Here is a 16,138-nt window from a genome sequence, read left to right as displayed (position 1 = left end):
GCTTTACGAATTCATTATTTGATAAAATAGTACTCCATCACTGAATCTTCTATTTGAGACAGGGCGGTCGGGTGGCCAAGTGGTTAAAAGCGTTCGCTCATCACGCTGAAGACCCGGGTTCGATTCCGACAAGGGTACAATGTATGAAGCCAATTTCTCGTGTCCCCCGCCGTGATATTGCTGGAATATTCTAAAAGCGGCATAAAACCATACTCACTCACTCTATTTGAGAATATGATTTTTATTTGTCCCAGGAAGCACGGACGGACAAGTCATCTAAACGTGTTCGTTAGCCGTGAATTGAGTAATGTCCCTTAAGAGTGCAGAATCATTTGATTCTGGGTTCGAATCCTAGCTTAACCCTGATTACAACTCCAGGTTAATCAGCATCATATCTCTGCTCGTGGATTTCACCAACATGGTGAAGATCTACTTCAATCGGACTTTCGTACATTTCTTAACACCCTGTGATATAAATGTTAAAGTGTCATTAAACCCAACTCACTCACTCATGACTGGTCCAGTGATGCGCGTGAAGAACATCACCTGTGTATGGATTCTAATGGACACGACAAACTGTGTTGAGTGTAAAGCGCATCACATATAGGGAGTCTGCTGGACACTGCAATAACATAAAGACAACAAAAAACATTCCATAATCATAAGAAATGTTGTCCATTGTGTACGTTTCCGACTACATTATAACCATGTGTTTGTGAATCAGTATCGAATAGTGATGATACCAGGTGTTTGCGAAAGGTGACCCACTGGTGGCACCCGTCACAAACACATGCAAAGGCAGGTCAACTGTTCACCTGAAAAAAAACAAGGTAACAATTGCCTACAAGTCAAAACAGGAAATTGCATCGGGCATAATTTTTTTGACTGACGTGTCAAATATGGAAATGTCCTGCACATGTATATCATGGAACTCTTGAAACGTTTTGAAAGCTTTACTGATGCCTTGAATGTTGTAACCCTGATCAAAGAACTTTTGAGCAAGAGTCTTATGACCCTTTATGAGATCTTCGTTGATAGAGCATGCTCGATTGTACCTCCAAGGTTGTGAAATGTAGACACCACAGACACCGGAACTGCAGGAATATTGCTCGACGTATAGGGAAAGTTGATAAACTACTACTTGAAGTCATCCTCTTGTCATACATTCTTGTGGAGAGTTTCTCGTCACTCTGAATCTTTATGCATAGAAGCAAATAAGAAACAGTTGAGGCGGTTTCACTGATGTCTTTTATTTTCTGTTCTGGTGGTTAAATCAAAGGAAGGGAATTGGTTATTATTGAGCGATAATAGATCATCAATATTGAATGTACGTAAAGCGCATCACATACGTGTATATGGATTCCTCTGGACATTGCCAACAGTACTGCATGCATGTAAGTACAAATATAAACCGTCAAAGCCAGATAGTTCTCCTGTTTCATATCTCTCTATGGCATCGCTGTTGTCCATGTTTCAAATATAGGTGCACGGGAACCTTTATCTCGTCGATAGCCTATACAAGTTTCTGTGTTGTTCAATAAAGGTTACCAAGTATATCGTGCTCGACTTCGATATGTCCGCTGGTTTGCTGTTAAAATAGGCTTGTTCCTTTACTGTTGTAACCAACAACTCTCAATATATTCTAATTCCAATATTCCACCTTCCTCACAATCCGAACGTTTGATAAAGTCAAGAAGAGCCGAACAGATTGTTTGTGCAACATAGGTTTGTCAGTAAATTCAGTAAATCCAGTACATCCAGTACATCCAGTACATCCAGTACATCCAGTATCTCCAGTGTCTCCAGTAAATCCAGTACAACCAGTAAATCCAGTACATCCAGTAAATCTAGTACATCCAGTAAATCCTGTACATCCAGTAAATCCAGTACATCCAGTACATCCAGTATCTCCAGTACATCAAGTAAATCCAGAATCTCCAGTACATCCAGTACACCCAGTGTCTCCAGTACATCCAGTACATCCAGTGTATCCAGTACATCCAGTACATCCAGTAAATCCAGTACTTCCAGTTAATCCAGTAAATCCAGTACATCCAGTATCTCCAGTACATCCAGTAAATCCAGTATCTCCGGTAAATCCAGTAAATCCAGTACATCCAGTAAATCCAGTAAATCTAGTACATCCAGTAAATCCAGTACATCCAGTAAATCCAGTACATCCAGTAAATCCAGTACATCCAGTACATCCAGTAAATCCAGTACATCCAGTAAATCCAGTACAGCGTCTCCAGTAATCCAGTACACCCAGTAAATCCAGTACATCCAGTAAATCTAGTAAATCCAGTACATCAAGTAAATCCAGTACATCCAGTAAATCCAGTACATCCAGTAAATCCAGTACATCTAGTACATCCAGTAAATCCAGTAAATCCAGTACATCCAGTAAATCCAGTACATCCAGTATCTCCAGCGTCTCCAGTAATCCAGTACACCCAGTAAATCCAGTACATCCAGTAAATCCAGTAAATCCAGTACATCAAGTAAATCCAGTACATCCAGTAAATCCAGTACATCCAGTAAATCCAGTAAATCCAGTAAATCTAGTACATCCAGTACATCCAGTAAATCCAGTACATCCAGTATCTCCAGTACATCCAGTAAATCCAGTATCTCCGGTAAATCCAGTACATCTAGTATCTCCAGCGACTCCAGTAATCCAGTACATCCAGTAAATCAAGAACATCCAGTAAATCCAGTAAATCTAGTACATCCAGTAAATCCAGTACATCAAGTAAATCCAGTACATCAAGTAAATCCAGTACTTCCAGTAAATCCAGTACATCCAGTAAATCAAGTAAATCCAGTACATCCAGTATCTCCAGTCCATCCAGTACATCCAGTATCTCAAGTAAATGCAGTAAATCCAGTACATCCGGCATCTCCAGTAAATCCAGTAAATTCAGTGCAAATGTAGGTGCACGGGAACCTTCATCTCGTCGATAGCCTATACCTATTTCAGTTTTGTTCAATAAAAGCCACCAAGTACATCCTGCTCGACTTCGATACATTAGCTGGTTTGCTGTTAAAATAGGATTGTTCCTTTATTGTTGTAACCAAGGCCTATACTCTAATTCCTCTATTCATCTTCCTCATATGAGACCGAGCACTTAATAACGTCAAGAGGAGCCGAACAACTACATGTAGTTCTCACAACATTTGTCAGCACATCCAGTAAATTCAATGAACATTTTGTTTGTGTGGAAAACATGAGGCAAAATATTTATTCAAGTATTTTTTGGAACTATATATTTAAAAAAAAGACAATCAGCCTCCACGCCAACTCGCCACATAATAGCAAATGGTTGATAGCTAAGACATCAATTTAAGTTCCTTTTCTTCATATCAGGAGTTTCATTTTGCGATGCATTGAACATGCTAAGGACTTTCTTAACCAGCCACACCAGCACGAGGAAACTACAACAGCACAACAGAACACTATCTATAGTCAGAACATAGTTGTACCATAGAGGGGTAGCCTCTTGCATCAGATAGCCAATGATCTGAGGGTTGACCATTCCTCCCAGGCCGGCGGATACGAAGATGACAGACATAATTTGTCCTGACAGTTGCACAAAGTCCTTCTCTATCCACGTCAGCATGGCGGGGAAACTTATCGAGATTGAAAACCCGACAGCACAAGTAGTGATCCATATGCCAACATCAGAGAGAAACATTCCAGACAGGATCATCCCCACCTGCGCCACGATCAACAAGATGAAGAAGAGGCCACATATCTTCATATGCGAGACGTAGCTGATGAAGAAGATGGCGGCAAGACGACCAAATGCATACGCAGCCCAGAACGTGGAGGTAATTCTTGCTCCCATGATCTTTGTCCACTTGAACTGTTTGACCACGTATGAGGCCAGGAAGGACACGGACGAGTCCTCAACTTCGTCCAAGAAGAAATAGAATATACCCAAAAGGCCAAGCGTGAGAACTAGTAACTTCCGGGATAACTTTTTCCCTTGTCTTTTACCATCCAATGCCTCAGTAATCTCCTCATGTCCCTCCTTTCTGGCAAAGAAGAAGACAACCAAGAAGGGAAGAGAGGATAGGATTGTCATTAACCCTGTCATCAGGAATGGCCATATGATGCTTGTTTCCAACGGCTCCTGTGGTGGTATGACCGATGCATTAAGAAGACCTCCTGTATCTGAGTTATTGGCAGCCGTGGAGTTTTGAACCACATCCCTCCCGACAGCTAGGAAGGGTTCAAGGACAAAGGGGGAGACGATTCCCCCTAGTGACCATAAGAAATGGAAGGCCTGCATGTACGGCTTGATCTCAACTCCCCACACTCTGAGAAGCTCCACGTTACTGCCTGCAAGACAATGTATTATTAAAATATTATTTCAATACCTCAGATTACTGAGGTAAGAAAAGAATTTGCAACCACATGGTCCCTACCAGATTTGAAATGTTGTGAATTTATGCCGAAAAAGCAAATTGATTAATTTTAAAAGATAACATGTCTAAGATACCCATAAGCAGTTGTGTATAATGCGAAATGTTTCTTTTTTTAATTTTTAAAAGTTTTAAATCAAATGATATTTTAAAAATTAAACCATATAAAAGTACTCCATGAATGCTAAGCGCCAGTAAAATCCTTTTTTTTAACTTTCGATATTTTCAATTGAAAATCAAACATATGATGAAATCAAACGATGTATAGTTTCTATTGTTCCTCAGTTTAAGTTTTATCCCAGGCCTCTGGCTCGACACTGAGTACCTCTATGGTAAAGCAAATATAAACACTTTATTTTTTCACAGTAGCACTATTGCTAATAAGAAAATGAAATTGGCAGGCGTATACATTTGAATTCGTCATAGTTAATAAATGTTCTCTTATTTTAATATCTGTAAATCTTCAAAGAAATAAAATTGTTCGTGCCAATTGACAACACAGTTTATGTTGAAAAATTATCCCTCACTTTTTTCAACTTGTAGTTCTAAATTGTACATAATTTAAAAAATGGCAAGAAAATATATCACCATGTTTAAAGTTCGGTCCGACACTAAGACATTAATGAATAAGAATAACATAATCCATCATTTACAGGATGTCGTACTTGAAGATACTGATTACAACTGGTCTTCAGAAACCCATGCTTGTCGCAAGAGGCGGCTAACGGGATAGGGAGGTCATAATCGCTGGCTTGGTTGATGCATGTCATGTCATCAAAATAAATACGGGTGGTGCTCAACCTTTCCCCATGAATGTATTGTCGTAGTTGCTAGATAACGGCGTAAATGCCCACTCTTGTACAATACAAATTAGACAAACATCTGCTAGGGAATGCAATAGTCTATCGATCGGATTGGGAGAGAGATGCTTCAAAATATATATCTCCTTACGTGACAATTAGGTTAACATATCAATAACGGACCCAATAAGTGTGCAACTGTGCAATATTTCTAAAAATTCTATAATTTCGACCCTTCTTAAATGGAACAAATATGCCCGTGGCAGTAACTTAATTGGTTCGAGAATACGAATATGAAATGTTAAATAGATTTCTTGAATGATTTTTTTCTCGCGACGTTAACACAAGTACTCATCGGGAGACCCATATGGATGCTGTACTGTTAGGGACTGTTGTGAATTGGTTGTTCTGTGTCCCAATTTGTCTCTTCTGTTTACCTAATTGTCATAACGATTATCGGTAATTAATGCTGTACCGTGACAAACTGTTGTGTGTTTGTAGTACTGTGTCCCACTTTGTCTTCTCTTTACCTATTCTTCGTAACGACTATCGGTAATTAATGTTCTGATCCACATTAAACGTGATATAACGATTGCTATTTAGAGGTAAACGGGTATCAGATACTTGATCTACGTTTTTCAATTTTCATTAATTTGTATTTGGGATAACAAGTTGTTCTCCAATCAATGCCAATATAACACATTGCTTCGGAAATGAAACTATTGTAAGCTTTTAAACAAATGAGGACAGGAAGAGGTGGCGTTGGCCGGACAATAGGGAGAGGCACGCCGAGGAAGAAGAGAGGAAGGGGGAGAGGCCGTCGAGGAAGAAGAGAGGTAGAGGGAGTGGCCACAGAGGAAGAGAAGAGAGAGAGGCCAGAGAGGAAGGGGAGAGGAAGAGGGAGAAGCCACAGACGATGAGGGGAGAGGAAGAGGGAGAGGCCACAGAGGAAGAGGGGAGAGGAAGAGGGAGAGGCCACAGAGGAAGAGGGGAGGCCACAGAGGTAGGGGAGAGGAAGAGGGAGAAGCCACAGACGATGAGGGGAGAGGGAGAGGCCACAGAGGAAGAGGGGAGAGGAAGAGGGAGAGGCCACAGAGGAAGAGGGGAGGCCACAGAGGTAGGGGTGAGGAAGAGGGAAGGCCACAGAGGTAGCGGAGAGGAAGAGGGAGAAGCCACAGAGGAAGGGAGAAGAAGAGGGAGAAGCCGCAGATGAAGAGGGGAGGCCACAGAGGAGGGGGAGAGGAAGAGGGGAGGCCACAGAGGAAGCAGAGAGGAAGAGAAGAGGGAGAGGCCACAGAGGAAGGGGGGGGGAGAGGGAAGGCCACAGAGTAAGGGGAGAGGAAGAGGAAGAGGCCACAGATGAAGAGGGGAGGCCACAGAGGATGGGGAGAGGAAGAGGGAAGACCACAGAGGAAGGGGAGGGGAAGAGGGAGGCCACAGAGAAGGGGGAGAGGAAGAGGGAGAGGCCACAGATGAAGAGGGGAGGCCACAGAGGTAGGGGAGAGGAAAAGGGAGAAGCCACAGAGGAAGGGGAGAGGAAGAGGGGAGGCCACAGAGAAAGGGGAGAGGAAGAGGGAGAGGCCACAGATGAAGAGGGGAGGGGAAGAGGGAAGGCCCCAGAGGAAGAAGGGAGGCCACGGGGGAAGGGGAGAGGAAGAGGGGAGGCCGCAGAGGAAGGGGTGGGGAGGCCACAGAGGGAGAGGAAGAGGGGAGGCCGCAGAGGAAGGGGAGAGAAGTGGGGAGGCCACAGGGGAAGGGGAGGGAGAAGTCGCCGAGGAAGAGAAAAAGTTCGAAAGGGAAAATACAGCAAGCCTAAGACAATCCCTATTTGAATATTACGTGATCATGAGTGAAGTGGATTGGGGTTCAAGGTCGCCTTCAAGATTATTGTAATTATACTGATTTGCACGAACATATGTTGTTATATGTAAGTGTGTTTTATTGTTTAAGACTGATTGTAGCTGCGTTGCATTGTTTCTGTTGGGATTCGGTAGGCGCTCATTGCATTGTGTTTGAACAGTCATCAGCCGTCAGTAAGTTACTATATCTAGATGCTAATTCGGTGTGTGAACTCCCGTCCGGAATACCGCGGACGGTGATAGTATACTCAACAACAAAAGTTCCTGTGACACCAATATTTTAGAGTATTTTTCAAACAAGTAAAGTTTGGTTTTCAATATTGTGGTACATGTATGGAATCAAGTCACAAAACACGCAGCTGCTACAGAAAAGCGTGTATTCCTTGCAAAAGTTGACTTTTATGCAAGCCCCATGCATTTCACTACCCAATAATGGGTATAAAACATGTGCGTTAACGGGATTCCATATGCATTGTTTAGCATCGTGCTGACAAAAATCACGCAGAAAAAACACAAATTTACGCAATTATTCAACATTACGAAATGCCACGCCTGTCCGAAAATGAGCGTCTGCGAGCCATTGGTATGCTTGAAGCAGGATCGAGTCAACGTGATGTTGCAAGACAATTTAACGTCCACAGAAACACCATTTGGTGGTTATGGCAACGTTGGCAACAGACGAATGCAGTCAGAGACCATCCTCGGATTGGCAGGCCACGCGTAACTAATAATCGACAAGACAACTGGATTCGAACAACACACCTATGAAATCGATTCCAGCCAGCAACAGTGACTGCAAGAAGCATCCCTGGCCGTCAACGAATATCTTCACAAACCGTACGTCGTCGCCTCAAATGTGCAGGGATTGTCGCCAGAAGACCCGCCAGACGTCCCCATTTTGACAACCGTCAAGCACGTCTACAGTGGTGCAGACAGCGTCTACGCTGGACGGCCATGCAGTGGGGACAAGTTCTATTCACTGATGAGTCTCGTTTTCACCGCCACAGCGATGGACGGATTCGAGTGTACCGACGTCGAGGTGAACGTTACGTCAATCATTGTGTCATGGAAGAAGATCGGTTCGGGGGCGGCAGCGTTATGGTATGAGGTTGGATTACAGCAAGTCAGAGGACCCGTTTGATAGTGGTAGAGGGAAATCTCAATGGACAGCGCTACCGCGATGAGATCATCGGACCTGTTGTTCTAACGTTTTTGCGTCGTCGTGGCCCAGGCATTACCTTTCAACATGACAACGCCCGGCCTCATATTGCTCAACTTGTTCAGGATACTCTTCAACAAAACAACGTGAATGTCATGCCCTGGTCGGCTCGCTCCCCTGATCTCTCACCAATCGAGCACATGTGGGATGGGATGGATCGGCGCCTTCGACGTCAACCACGTGTTGCACAGACACTCCAGGAATTTCGAAAAATGCTCCAGCAGATATGGACAGATATCCCACAGGACTTTGTGCGACGCCTGGTCCATTCAATGAGACGAAGATGTGTTGCTTGCATCGGAACCAGAGGTGGACACACACGCTATTGATTTGTAAATTGACATTTTGGCATATTCATATTTTTATTTTATGAAATCACGCATATTCTGAATTCAGTATGGTAAATTAAACCATTTGAACACTTACAGGAGTCTTTTATCTGTTGCAAACCGAAATTGTTTAAGATTTGGTTAAAAACATAACTTTGCATTAAATCTTATTCAATGTCACAGGAACTTTTGTTGTTCAGTATATGTTATAGCTTTCATGTGAGGATCGCTCATCATCCATGATTCCCTGCCTAGCCCAAGTCAGAGAGTTGAATTGATTAAAGAATCCCTCTTTTGTGTAAGGAGGATATCAATATTTTCAGTTGTTTTTCATTCCAGAAAGACTTTCCTCCTCACAAAGACGGTTTAGCTAGTGTTGTATGTGGTATGGCTCAGATGCACCCACCCTGTCATATACTGAACAAGAAGGGACTAGTGGACACTTGTGGTTGTCTTGGGTGACCTCTGGAGAACTGGCTACCACCAGGATGGTCCTTGCAATGAATAACTGCTACTCAGTCAATGCTGTCTCCCTGTGTGTCAATTCTTTAGCAGTTCTATGTTTACAAAGACAACATGTTAAACAAACTGATACACATCCGCATGTGAATGCATACATAAGTTTATTGTCAATGTTTTGGTGTGTTTTTTCAATATTGCAATATATATGTATAACTATTTTCAAAAGTTTATGCGTGGCCCAAGATATCAACAAAATAATATTGTTTCGTCAGATGTTCGCCTCAACATTCCAAAGACACAACAGACAGCCAGAAAGACAGGACAACTTTGGGTCTGTGGGCTTAGCTGTTTTGAAATAAGTTAGATACACATATCCTATTTAATGGGAAATATAAACAGATCAATGTCAAGGGTGGTCGATCTAAGGTGCCACATTGTGCTATACAGAGTTGTGTCCCTTAGCCATGCCATGATCCGATAATCGAATCTTAGCCTCTTTATGATTATGATTCCTTCACGAATCGGTTCGCCCAAATTATGTTTCTAGGTTTGTAAGAACCATACCCGTGCTCGTGGGTTTCACCAAAGCGGTGAACGTCTGAGACCTGCATCACTTCGGGCTTTCCTCCCACATTAATTTGACACGCCATGATAACTTGAATAATGTTCTAAGCGGAGTTAAACCAAACTCATTCGCTATTTTACAATGACAATATATGTAACGAAAACATTTTTCTTACATTTTAACACACAGGAAATTACAGATGTACACATATTGTCATTTATATAAAAAAATCATTGTATAGTTAATTAGCACACATATAGTTAGCTCTTCGAATTTATACAAGACAAACGGCCTTTGAAATGCTTGAAATAATTGACATGATTATAAACATAATATAAATTCAATCAGAACTTGTTTTAAATATTAGTCTGGTAACATACATATCCTATCCGTATGGTCACAGAAGTTGTCGAAAATTATTGACTTACAGTGGTTCGTTTTGACCAGAAAAATGGGGCGTTTTGACCAAGTTAGCTGGTCCGTTTTGACCGGCATCCGATTGCGAAACGATTTCCAAGGGAGATAACTCCCAAGAAGCAGCACTTTTCATAGCGTTCTGTGGACACAGAAGGCAAGAGGTAAGAGGATCTCAGTTCTTTGCGATAAACGTGTTTAATTATCGCATAGAATCACCGCCTCTCTGTATTACAACAAGAGGAGGGGGTACCGATCGCCACATAGCCGAGTTGATGCAGAGTTTGAACTAGTACTAGGCCTTGATTCGAGTCGGACACTGCTATTGAGAACCAAGTCTTGACTCTCACTCTCTCGTTAACAAATCGTGTAGATGTATACTCTTACTCGGGTGTTTATCATAATTTTAATTATTGATAACTGATGTTTACTCATAATTCGTATTTATTACAGTTCGATTTATGCTAGCCTAGTCCATTTTTGCCTTGGTATGAGTGATTGTGATGTTGTCTTTTTTCTTTAATTCTGCACTCCCCAATATGTCAGCTATATGACGGCAATCTGTAAATAATCGAGTCTGGATAAGACAATCCAGTGATTGACAGCATGAGCATTGATCTACACAATTGGAATATGTAGCAAGAGGCCACTAACAGGATCGGTTGATCAGGCCCGCTGACTTGGTTGATGCGTGTCATCGTATCCCAATTACACGGATCGATGCTCATGATATCAATAACTGGATTGTCTGGTCCAGACCTGGTTATTTACAGACCGCCATCATATGGCTGAAATATTGCTGAGTGTGGCGTTAAACAACAAACAAACATAGCCAAGAAGGGGTCTGTTAGTCAAGACATGACCCAGTATCACGGCCGAGGACACCAATTTTATGAATCATATTCAGCCTGTGGTGGCCGATCTACTTCCAAATAAGTTTCCTATTGATACATGTAGGCCTAGCTGTTCATAATTTTGTTACAACAAATGTAAGTAGAAAGAGTCTTGGAAACCCTTCACTTTGTTTCAACAAGTAGTAATGGTGTGTGCATGCGCTAGATTTCTATTTCCGTAGGTGTTTTCCAGCTGTATGCAGTACTCTCTCTTTCACTACTTACATCGTAGTCCATAGCAGAAAACACACACGCAAAGCAGTCTGTCAGTAAAGTAGTAAAGAAACTGCAATTTAAATAGCTTGATGTAAACAAAGTCTGTCATATTCATTACTGTTATATTTACTACGGAAACAAGAGTGAATGCTTTCCAGGAAATCCCTGCAATTTATTGAAATACGTTGATCTGTGTTTGACCGGAATCAATGTCTTTCCATTTGAGATTTATACAGACATCAATTTGTGAGTTAATTATTTCTCAAAATCAAGTGAAGTCCTTGCTTCAAAAAGGAAAATATCCGATTTTTTTGTAAGGAATGGATCTGGACAGATGGAATGTGTGATAGAAATATTAATGAGACTGTGACATTATAAGAGGTAGTGGTGATGAACTTTCTAAGTGTTAATAAGAAGGTATGTTGAAAACATACCTTTGATCTTAGGTATGTCGTTCATACACTCCCCCAATGGTTGAATGGAAATCCCCCCTTTCCTTAACTGGAAGGGGGCACCACCCCTCATTTGTAAATTTCTGGCAAAGTTTCTGCAGGGAAGACTCTTAACACTTAACATATATACATACAATTTATCTCTAACCATGCTTATTTGCTTTCTGATTCTGCGACAGGTTAATGTTACCTGTTATAGTACATGTAATGTTATAGTACATCTCTGTGTATATTATCACCCTGTATTTAAAATTGTTGAGACATATTTTTCCTGTATAAATTTAGCAACAACCCCCACTTAATGATTCAAACTGTTCACAAATTTATCCCTTGTATATTTTCAGCATGATGAGGAACTTCAATAGAGGACAAGGGGGAAGGATGGGAGGTAAAGGAGGTGGGATGGGCAGAGGTAAAGGTGGTATGAAGAACAGAGGTCAGGGTAGTATGATGGGAGGTCAAGGTGGCATGATGGGAGGTCAAGGTGGTATGATGGGAGGTCAAGGTAGTATGATGGGAGGTCAAGGTAGTATGATGGGAGGTCAAGGTGGCATGATGGGAGGTCAAGGTAGTATGATGGGAGGTCAAGGTGGCATGATGGGAGGTCAAGGTGGTATGAGAGGTCAAGGTGGTATGGGAGGTCAAGGTTGCATGATGGGAGGTCAAGGTGATATGATGGGAGGTCAAGGTGATATGATGGGAGGTCAAGGTGGCATGATGGGAGGTCAAGGTGGTATGGGAGGTCATGGTGGCATGATGGGAGGTCAAGATGGTATGATGGGAGATCAAGGTGGCATGATGGGAGGTCAAGGTGGTATGATGGAAGGTCAAGGTGGTATGATGGGAGGTCAAGGAGATATGATGGGAGGTCAGACAGGGATGAATATGATGACCAACCAAAGTTTTGGTGGTGGCGGCAGCAACCAAATGGCAGACAATAGACAAACTGCGTTTGTTGAGCTCATCCAAAAACAGAGTGAAGTTATTGAAAAGCTTGCAAGTCGTGTTGGCATCACGAACGAGGTGAAAATGGGAGCTGGACCAATGCAGATGGGCCCACGAGGAAGAGGAGGCCCCGGTATGATGGGCCCACGAGGACATGCAATGGGAATGAGGGTGAGCTTTATAAGGAATATATTATTGGAATTTGTCTTCTTATTGCTTCAACGCCTGCATGGGAGACTCTGCAGACTGTGTGTGACTTGAACCTTTGTTTGACTGTACAGTCCACTTTTACCTTGTCACTGTATTATTTGGGACATGGGTTGTCTTAGTAAGAGCAACTGTTATGCCCCTTGCCCATATCAGGATCCTCTGATTAGCAGCTTGAATCCAAGATTCTCCCTGATTATCACCCCTGGTTTGCCAGAACCAGACAGACCGGTATGCTTGTTGTAAGAGTTTACTAATGGGATTGGGTGGTCAGGTTGTTGACTTTGCTGATGCATTCCATCGTATCCAACTTTCGTTGATCGATGTTTATGATGTCAGTCACTGGATTGTCTGGTCCAGATTCCATTATTTACAGGCCCTTGTCATATAGCTGGAATATTGCTAATGCAGTGTTAAACAACGAACAAACAAAACAAAACAAACATCATGTCGTGCAAAGTGACCAAAGTGGTATGTTTCCATCACTTGCATCACTCTGGCTATTCCTAAAATATTAAGCTTACATGCTATGATATGACTGAAACTTTGTTCCAAGTGGCATTAAATTCAACTCACATCGGTTTTATGAAGAGGATGATGCATGCCTCCTTGTTTGATGTTTTCCTGAGCCAATATGCTTATAATGATAATTTTTGGGTCACCCAAAAAATATTTCAGCAACGAACATATTTTCACAATGAACCAAATCAAAATGAAAACAAAACGATGTGAATGGAAAAAAAGGTTTCTCTCTATACAATAGAGGACTTTGATTTGATGAAAGTGTCTACTAGGATAAGTATACCTGCATTATCCTGATTATGTATGTAGTGGTGTGAAAATGTTTGAATGTTCACTGAGAAACTAATGTTTATCCGTAGATTGTTATGCTACAGGCAATGTAGGTTAGAAAAGCTCCCTAGTACTCCATGCTCGTTGTAGCAAGTAACTAATGAGGATTGGGTGGTTACAATGTGTCACCTGGATGATTCATGTCCTGTCCCAATTCACTCACTCACTTACTCACTCACTCTGCTTCAGGGAGATGGACCCAGAGGACCAATGATGCCCGGGCCATTCGGGGGGATGGGAGGTGGACCTAGTGGCCCTTTCCAGGGTGGTCCAAGAGGGCCAGGTCCATTCCAGGGTGGCCCAAGAGGACCATTCTATGGTGGTCCAAGAGGACCAGGACCATTCCAGGGTGGTCCAAGAGGACCGTTCCAGGGAGGCAATGTAAGCACCCTTACCGAATGAATGCATAATGTTTCTATTGCTTTGTTTCATGATAAAAAGTTATGAAGTGCACTCACTGGTATAAGTATTGTTCCAGAGAATTCTGTATTCAATAAAATAATTTATTGAAGAGAAATGAAAATGCTCTGTACGTCTTGTTGTTGGAGACAAGTGATGAGGAACGTGTGGTTACAGTGTGTGACCTGGCTCATCCTACCCTGATGCTCAGCATCAACTGATGCTCAAACTAGCAGGCAGCTGTGGTATGGCTGGAATATTGCTGACTGTGAAAACAGCATTCATCCACCCACAGATAATGTTTAGTCACACTGAATGATGATTGTAGCAGAGAACTGATTGATACATTCAGTTGTATTTCATTTGCACTGTGCATTCTGGAGATTGCCATTGTTGAACAGGATTAAGATTCATGAACTTACCAGATGCAATGTTCCATCTTTAGAATTCCAAGTTAGAATAGGTCCCCAGCAAACTTGTGCTGGTAGCAAGAGGCAACCAAATGGATGAGTAGGTCAGGCTCAGGGATTTCGTTGATTGTGTGTCCTCTTACCGTCTTTATCATTGCTCACAATATCGATTACTGGATTGTCTTGTCAGGCTTGATTATTTACAGGACACTGTCATGTAGCTGGAATATTGCTGATTGAAATATTAAACACGAACAGACAACATGCTTGTTAAAGGTGACTGGAATAGGGGTTGACTTGTCACCAACATTCTTGGAAACATGTTTGTGTGAAAGTCAACCAAGGACAGTATCATACTTACTACCGGTATATCTTCAGAATACAATATCGCTTGCTCTATCCTAAGAGTTTAGATCCTTTTCACTCAACAGAGGTATTTCAACAAACTTCTTCCTGATAAAATGCCTGTCATGTCATGTTTTTAATTGCTTTTTTAACCATTTTTGGAAAAAGTTGTTTAAATGTATAGTTATCATGATTATCGCAATGTGACACCTTATTCTGTATGTAGTTTATGTTCCAGCCATAACACCAAAAGTATTACATTGTTAATATAATGATCTGCTCTGTTCTATTTATTGCAGGAAATGAATGATCCAAAATTCTTGAAAACATGTAAGAGTCCAGAGTTACCCATTGTCAACTACTGTCAACTACTGTCAACTAGTCTAGTGTAGATCATCCTGCCACAGGGTGATGAAGGCTGCTGCTCTAGTAGATCTCTCAGGAAATAACTTGTAGTGACTGGCCCATTGTGGCCATTGTAGAAATCTGAGGGTCATACATCCTCAGGGTAACCCAGCACAGACCTCCAAGCTGACAGAGGTATTATATACAGTGGTATATGTTGGCCTTGGTAAGAGGACACATTGTCCTCAGTGTGACTGCTCCCAGCTAACAGAGGTGTGACACAGTGGTATATGGTGACCATGGTAAGAGGACACATTGTCCTCAGTGTGGGTGTGACACAGTGGTATATGTTGGCCATGGTAAGAGGACATGTTGTCCTCAGTGTGGGTGTGGCACAGCGGTATATGTTGGCCATGGTAAGAGGACGTGTTGTCCTCAGTGTGGGTGTGACACAGTGGTATATGGTGACCATGGTAAGAGGACACCTTGTCCTCAGTGTGGGTGTGACATAGTGGTATATGTTGGCCATGTTAAGAGGACGCGTTGTCCTCAGTGTGGGTGTGACACAGTGGGATATGTTGGCCATGTTAAGAGGACGCATTGTCCTCAGTTTGGGTGTGACACAGTGGTATATGGTGGCCATGGTAAGAGGACGCATTGTCCTCAGTGTGGATGTAACTGCTCCCTGCTGACAGAGTGAGTGAGTGAGTTGGGTTTAACGCCGTTTTTAACAGTATTCCAGTTATATCACAGCGTCTCAGCTTAATGTGGGAGGAAAGCCCCAAGTGATGCAGGTCACGGACGTTTACCACTTCGGTGAAACCCACAAGGATGGGTATGGTCCTGACAAACCTAGAAACTTAATCGGGGCGAACCGGGATTCAAACCCACAATCATAGGTTTCTGGCGTGCCCAAGGGACGCAACTCTGCACAGCAAATCCCAGCACCTTAGACGACTGGGCCACCTGTGGCCCCCAGCCGAGACAGAGGTGTGACA

General features: G+C 42.4%; 4 protein-coding genes across 5 annotated transcripts in view; 3 read left to right on the top strand and 1 right to left on the bottom strand.

Moving 5' to 3' along the window:
• Positions 1-3,338: 3,338 nt before the first annotated feature.
• LOC124138424 (sodium-dependent glucose transporter 1-like) lies at positions 3,339-4,986 on the bottom strand. Its single transcript, XM_046505062.2, has 2 exons — positions 4,956-4,986; positions 3,339-4,345 (listed from the first exon to the last, which is right to left on the bottom strand). Exons 1-2 carry the CDS (start codon positions 4,984-4,986, stop codon positions 3,339-3,341), a joined length of 1,038 nt encoding a protein of 345 aa, XP_046361018.2.
• Positions 4,987-5,084: 98 nt separating this feature from the next.
• Positions 5,085-6,441, top strand: LOC125377017 (octapeptide-repeat protein T2-like). Its single transcript, XM_048389803.1, has 2 exons — positions 5,085-5,089; positions 5,979-6,441. Exons 1-2 carry the CDS (start codon positions 5,085-5,087, stop codon positions 6,439-6,441), a joined length of 468 nt encoding a protein of 155 aa, XP_048245760.1.
• A 169-nt stretch (positions 6,442-6,610) lies between these two features.
• LOC124138422 (octapeptide-repeat protein T2-like) lies at positions 6,611-7,060 on the top strand. The gene has a single exon (XM_046505061.2). The coding sequence runs from the start codon at positions 6,611-6,613 to the stop codon at positions 7,058-7,060; it is 450 nt and encodes a 149-aa protein (XP_046361017.2).
• A 3,119-nt stretch (positions 7,061-10,179) lies between these two features.
• LOC124138367 (spidroin-1-like) overlaps positions 10,180-16,138 on the top strand; it is a 34,913-nt gene continuing 28,954 nt past the window's right edge. The window contains exons 1-5 of one of the 2 annotated variants that reach the window (XM_048389029.1): positions 10,180-10,240; positions 11,982-12,079; positions 12,164-12,753; positions 13,831-14,022; positions 15,095-15,125. In XM_048389029.1, the coding sequence (XP_048244986.1) occupies positions 11,983-12,079; positions 12,164-12,753; positions 13,831-14,022; positions 15,095-15,125 (910 nt within the window). In that variant the 5' untranslated portion in view covers positions 10,180-10,240; position 11,982. Of the gene's footprint in view, positions 10,241-11,981; positions 12,754-13,830; positions 14,023-15,094; positions 15,126-16,138 lie in introns of both variants that reach the window. The other variant, XM_046504975.2, reaches the window with a different exon arrangement.

The sequence above is a fragment of the Haliotis rufescens genome, unplaced genomic scaffold, assembly GCF_023055435.1.
Source record: "Haliotis rufescens isolate VD_foot unplaced genomic scaffold, xgHalRufe1.0.p SCAF_8, whole genome shotgun sequence".
Classification (NCBI taxonomy): domain Eukaryota; kingdom Metazoa; phylum Mollusca; class Gastropoda; order Lepetellida; family Haliotidae; genus Haliotis; species Haliotis rufescens.
This window is presented reverse-complemented; position numbering and strand designations above follow the sequence as displayed.